The sequence below is a fragment of the Trachemys scripta genome, chromosome 12, assembly GCF_013100865.1.
Source record: "Trachemys scripta elegans isolate TJP31775 chromosome 12, CAS_Tse_1.0, whole genome shotgun sequence".
Taxonomy (NCBI): Eukaryota; Metazoa; Chordata; order Testudines; family Emydidae; genus Trachemys; species Trachemys scripta.
In genome coordinates, this window is record NC_048309.1 from 39,964,266 (window position 1) to 39,970,839 (window position 6,574).

General features: G+C 43.0%; 1 protein-coding gene across 1 annotated transcript; it reads left to right on the top strand.

Annotated features, from left to right (window-relative positions):
- The first annotated feature begins 3,195 nt into the window (after positions 1-3,195).
- LOC117885458 (olfactory receptor 6N1-like) lies at positions 3,196-4,152 on the top strand. Its single transcript, XM_034786762.1, has one exon. It carries the CDS (start codon positions 3,196-3,198, stop codon positions 4,150-4,152), a length of 957 nt encoding a protein of 318 aa, XP_034642653.1.
- The last annotated feature ends 2,422 nt before the right edge of the window (positions 4,153-6,574 follow it).

Sequence of the window (6,574 nt, forward strand, 5' to 3'; positions counted from 1 at the left end):
ATGCAATGTCTATATCTATGGCCTTCCTGCTCACAAAGCGCTCATGCCCCCGCCCAAGGCTGGCACAGCATGGAGTGCATGTGACACAGTGACCTGTCTTGGGCAGGATCGCTAGCTAGGCATGAAAATTTTGCCGTTAAGCAAACACAGCAATGCTTTCCTGGCCTCTGTCACTGAATCAGGGCCGGCTCCAGCATTTCTGCCACCCCAAGCAAAAAAAAAAAAAAGTCGCGATTGGCAGCGGCAATTGGGAAAAAAAAAAGCCGCGATCGGCGGCGGCAGGTCCTTTGCTCCTAGAGGGAGTGAGGGATCTGCCGCCCTCGAATTGCCGCAAGTGCCGCCCCTCTCCCTTGGCCGCCCCAAGCACCTGCTTGTTAAGCTGGTGCCTGGAGCCGGCCCTGCACTGAATGTCTCCATGCATTATGCTGTGCTCTATCAGAGCGGGAGGACTGCATGAGATCAGAAAACATGTAATCGCAAGTGTCTTTTTTTCACCTTCTAATCTGTGATAACCTCAGGGACAGAGATGATAGGGGGAGCATAGAAACATCCTGGGGGGAATGCATGGTCACCTGTGCTGCTGAGTTCGCTACGCTTGCCAAACAGGAAATGAAATTCAAAAGTTCCCGGTGCTTTTCCTGTGTACCTGGCAAGTGCATCTGAGTTCAAAGTGCTGTCCAGAGCAGTCACAATGGAGCACAATGGGATAGCTTTTGGGAGCCAATACTGTTGGATTGCATCCACACTACCCTAAATTCGACCCGGCGATGTTGATTTCAGTGCTAATCCCCTCATCAGGGAAGAGTACAGAAATCGATTTTAAGAGCCCTTTAAGTCGACAAAAATGGCTTTGTCATGTGGGCGGGTGCACGGTTAAATCGATTTAACACTGCTAAATTCGACCTAAACTTGTAGTGTAGACCAGGGCTTAGTCTAACATTTCCAAAGGGATCTGTGTGATGGTACCTTTCATAAGGCTTTATGGAAATGTGCTTATGAATGTATATATAACATAACTAGAATGTGTTTTATGCTACATATGCCATGTAGCATATCTCTGTAAAGGTTATGATCTATTGAATCTATTAATCCTATTTGTATGCATGTATCATTTTTTATTCCAAGTTATGAATATTGGCTGCATGCTTGTTTGATTCTAAGTAGGCTGTAGTGAAGCAGTTGGTCAGCTTCTTGAGAAAAGACTATTCTCAGTAAGTTCCCAATCAAGAAACACTTAAGCCAACAATGAACTTGGAGACAGCAATCCACATCTGGACTTTCCCAGGAATGTGGCTTGGCTGGTAAGGAACTCAGACGTGCATGGACATGTGACTTGCCCAGGTGACTCCAAAACTCCATCTTGGAGCTGGACTTTGCATAGGAGAGAGGAGGGGGTCTTCACCCACAAGAGAAAGTCTATTAAAGCCCGTGGGAGACCCCTCCATTTTGTCTTCAGCTGGCTAAAGAAAGATCCTCTCCATCCCCAAGGATACCTGAAAGAAACTGGAACAAAGGACAATAAACTACAGGGGGTGAGAGTGATTGCTGGACGCAGACTAGAAGGAAAGTAGTCAGTAAAAGGAAACTTACTGGGTGAGGATTATATCTGTATTCAGTTTTTATTACTATACTAGACTTAGACTTGCATGTTTTATTTTATTTTCTTGGTAATTCACTTTGTTCTGTCTGTTATTACTTGGCACCACTTGGGAGGGATAGCTCAGTGGTTTGAGCATTGGCCTCTTAAACCCTGGGTTATGAGTTCAATCCTTGAGGGGGCTCCATTTAGGGATCATGGGCAACAAAAAAATAGTTGGGGAGGGGTCCTGCGTTAAGGAGGGGGTTAGGCTAGATGACCTCCTGAGGTCCCTTCCAACCCTGATATTCTCTGAAGTCCTACCTTCTGTATTTAATAAAATCACTTTTTACTTATTAACTAACCCAGAGTATGTATTAACACTTGGGGGGCAAACGGCGGTGCATATCTCTCTATCAATGTTATAGGGGGCAAACAATTTATGAGTTTACCCTGTATAAGCTTTATACAGGGTAAAATGGATTTATTTCGTATTTAGACCCCATTGGGAGTTGGGCTTCTGAGTGCTAAAGATAGGAACACTTCTGTAAGTTGCTTTTAGTTAAGCCTGCAGCTTTTGGTCACTTGGTTCAGACCCTGGGTCTGTGTTGTAGCAGATGGGCATGTCTGGCTCAGCAAGATAGGGTGCCGGATTCCCAGGCTGGCAGAGTGAAAGCAGGGGCAGAAGTAGTCTTGGCACATCAGTTGGCAGTTCCCAAGGGGGTTTCTGTGATCCAACCCATGATGGTCTGCACCTCCATTCAAAATGTTTAGGGCTTCACAAATGAAAACCACTGCTCTAGGTCATAGAACTCTCCCAAATTCCTGTGTGACTTTGGGGGACGGGGGATCATTTCCCTGCTCCATTACAAATGCCTGAGTGACCATAGCAACTCACTTATGGCCACAGTTTCAAAGGTGTTTAGCCACCTAAAGCAGCAGATACGCAGCTAATGGGATTTTCAAAATAATCTAAGCTGTTTAGGCACCTAAATCCCATTGACTTCAATGCAACACTGGTACCTAACATGCACAGAGGCTTTTGAAAATCCAGTAAGCAACTACCTACATCTTTAGTGCCTACATGCCTTTGAACATTTGGCCCTCTGCGTTAAACAGGCATAATGGCATTTTCCTACTTCCCAGGAGGTGCTGTGAGGGTAAGTACGTTATAGAACACGAGGTGGTCAGATACTTTAATTATGGGGGCCATATGAGGACCTAAGAATAAATGCATACACATAGTTGCACTAGCTCAATTAAAAATGTACGATGCAAGCTTTCATAGTACTGGACAGGAGGCCAACAATTAATTGCCTGGCCAAACAATTCCCCATGTAGATGCCGTTGCATCAGTATCCGTTATGGGAGCTTATAGCTCCTCTGTAGAATCCGAGACTGCCCACTAATAAAGGCACACTATGAAAGAAACCCGATTAGATGGATTGTTCTGGTGTGGTAATGCCCATGTTCCTTACCAAGTCTCAAAGGTTTCAGCCTTAGAGGACAGTAAATGATCTTCTCAGAGTCTCATTGGATGCTGCTTTATCGAGTTTAACAGGCGGGAGAGAAAAAAACTCTACTGTTTCTTGTTTCGTTCTTCCTACTAGACACATCCCATGGGGAAAGGAGAAGGGCAAAATCAAACATCCATCACCGAGTTCATACTCCTAGGATTTGGGAATGTCCCAGAACTGCAGGTTCTTCTCTTCCTGGTGTTTCTAATGATCTATGTGGTGACCATGGCTGGAAACATCCTCATCGTTGTGCTAGTTGTGGCTGATCAGCGCCTACACACCCCTATGTACTTCTTCCTCGGGAACTTGTCCTGCTTAGAGATCTGCTACACCTCCGCCATCCTGCCTAGGATGCTGGCCAGTTTCCTGACTGGGGACAGAGCCATCTCAGTTAATGGTTGCTTCATACAATTAAATTTTTTTGGTTTTCTAGTAGATGCAGAATGTTACCTCCTAGCTGCGATGTCTTATGATCGGTATTTAGCGATATGCAAACCTCTGCATTATGCAGCCCGCATGAAAGGCAAGTTCTGCCTCCAGCTAGCAGCTGGGTCATGGCTATGGCCATTTGTAGCTAGTACCCTACTTATATGTTTGGTTTCACAATTAATATTCTGTGGCCCCAATGAAATGGACCATTTCTTTTGTGACTTCACCCCAATGACTAAGCTTTCTTGTAACGATACCAACCTGGTCATACTGGTGAGTTTCATACTCTGCTCCATGGAGGTGCTTTCCACATTTATATTAACAGTAGCATCCTATATTTCAATCATCGCCACTATCCTGAGAATCCCTTCCACCACCGGGAGGAAAAAAGCATTTTCTATCTGCTCGTCTCACCTCATTGTGGTGATAATTTTCTATGGGACCCTGATTATTGTCTATATGCTCCCAGATGTTGCTGCACTGAGAGACTTGAACAAAGTGCTCTCTGTCTTTTACACCGTCCTGACTCCCCTGGCCAACCCCCTCATCTACAGCCTGAGAAACAGAGAGGTCAAGGAAGCCATGAGGAAAGTCATCCAAACTATGCAGCACTCACAAAAATTCGGTTGATTTGACTGATAGAGGAGTCAGCCTGTGTGGTTTAGCCAGCAAGTGAGGTAGCATCAAGGTTTCCCCTAGATCATATTAATCGCATGATCTGTTAGTCATGTGGGGATAACAGCTACATGTTTCCTCTGCTTCCGTGGTCTGACTCTCCACATTTTACAAGGAACTGACCTGGAATTCCTGTGGATGGGTTCAGCTCCTTAATATACTTTGGCTTTTCTTGACAATCTGGATTGCTAGATCTGGGAACGTATCTGGGAAGATAATGATGGTCTTCAGGTATATATATATATATATATATGTGTGTGTGTATGTGTGTGTGTGTGTGACCTTGCAAAGATCCGAAGGAGTCTAGAATTCATGGCTAGAGCGGGGTGATTTCATTTCAACACAGAATTTTTTTCAAAAATACATTTTTCAGATCACAGAAGGTATTCATGAATTCAGACTGAATTCATTTAATAGTTTTCTCTCAAAAAATGGCATTTTCTTTAAAAAAAATAAAACCGTTTCTGTCTATCATTTCAGACAGAAACATTTCAACTATTCCTTTAGAATGTTTCCTTTGGAAATCTATCTTAGTTTTAAAAAAGGTTGAAAAGGAGACACCAGTGGGCACTGAGACTGAGGTGAATGTAGGTTGCTTGAGCCCTGACATGGCCTTGAGGAATCCCCAAACTTTGTCCCCTAAAACCCACCATCCAATCCCAAGAAATATTGTTCCTATCTACTGAAACCCCCACGATGCTCTGCACCTTCCTCTCCAAATCCAAAAGCAATGAAAAAACAGAGGAGATCTGCCTACCTCACTTCTACAAACAAAATGGCACCTAAGCCTAGTGCAATGTAGCTGATGGCTGTTCTGCAACTGGTGGCCACAGATTCTGTTGAAATTAAATCTACAGACCCTACAGACCACCATGACTGAGATTCAGAGTGTGCTACAAGCTCTATCCAGATGGATAGGTGAAGCAGAACCCAGAATTTCTGAAGTGGAAGAGGATTTCAAAGAGCTGTAATATAACATTTGGGGGCCCGGGTGCAGTGAGGATCGTAAAGTTTCACCTGATCTGGCTGCCCCATCTGGGTATCAAGTGTGTATTTTTGGACTAAAAGAACAGGAGTACTTGTGGCACCTTAGAGACTAACAAATTTATTAGAGCATAAGCTTTTGTGGACTACAGCCCACTTCTTCGGATGCATATAGAGTGAAACATATATTGAGGAGATATATACACACACATACAGAGAGCATAAACAGGTGGGAGTTGTCTTACCAACTCTGAGAGGCCAATTAAATAAGAGAAAAAAAACTTTTGAAGTGATAATCAAGCTAGCCCAGTACAGACAGTTTGATAAGAAGTGTGAGAATACTTACAAGGGGAGATAGATTCAATGTTTGTAATGGCTCAGCCATTCCCAGTCCTTATTCAATCCTGAGTTGATTGTGTCTAGTTTGCATATCAATTCCAGCTCAGCAGTCTCTCGTTGGAGTCTGTAGGAATCATAATACTCAAAAACCAGTGGGAGAACACTTTAACCTGTCTGGTCATTCAATGACAGACCTGCGGGTGGCTATCTTACAACAGAAAAACTTCAAAAACAGACTCCAACCAGAGACTGCTGAGCTGGAATTGATATGCAAACTAGACACAATCAACTCAGGATTGGATAAGGACTGGGAATGGCTGAGCCATTACAAACATTGAATCTATCTCCTCTTGTAAGTATTCTCACACTTCTTATCAAACTGTCTGTACTGGGCTAGCTTGATTATCACTTCAAAAGTTTTTTTCTCTTACTTAATTGGCCTCTCAGAGTTGGTAAGACAACTCCCACCTGTTTATGCTCTCTGTAGGTGTGTATATATATCTCCTCAATATATGTTTCACTCTATATGCATCCGAAGAAGTGGGCTGTAGTCCACGAAAGCTTATGATATAATAAATTTGTTAGTCTCTAAGCTGCCACAAGTATTCTTGTTCTTTTTGCGGATACAGACTAACACGGCTGTTACTCTGAAACCTATTTTTGGACTGTTTCAACAGAGTCTCCTTTTTGACTGTATGGTACTGATGTGTATTTCTCGCTCCACTATCTTTTCTGATTTTTTTATAACCATATGAAAAGAAAAAATACATACTCAATGCTTACAAGAGAATATTGGCATTGCCTTGCTCCAGGACAGATAGCTGATAGTACTTGAAGCTTGTAAATTGAACAGAGATTGGGAAGGCCTCTCTGTTTTTAGCTCTTTTAATTCTAAAGCAAGGGGAGTTTCTATACTAATGGATTAAAAAATAGAATGTTAATATTCTGAGCATAGTGTCCTTAAGGCTGAAATTGGCAATTCTATATCATCTTTGCCAACCTCTGTGTGACAAACCAGGATGATTCCAATTTTTTTCATAATTGTTTTGCGTAT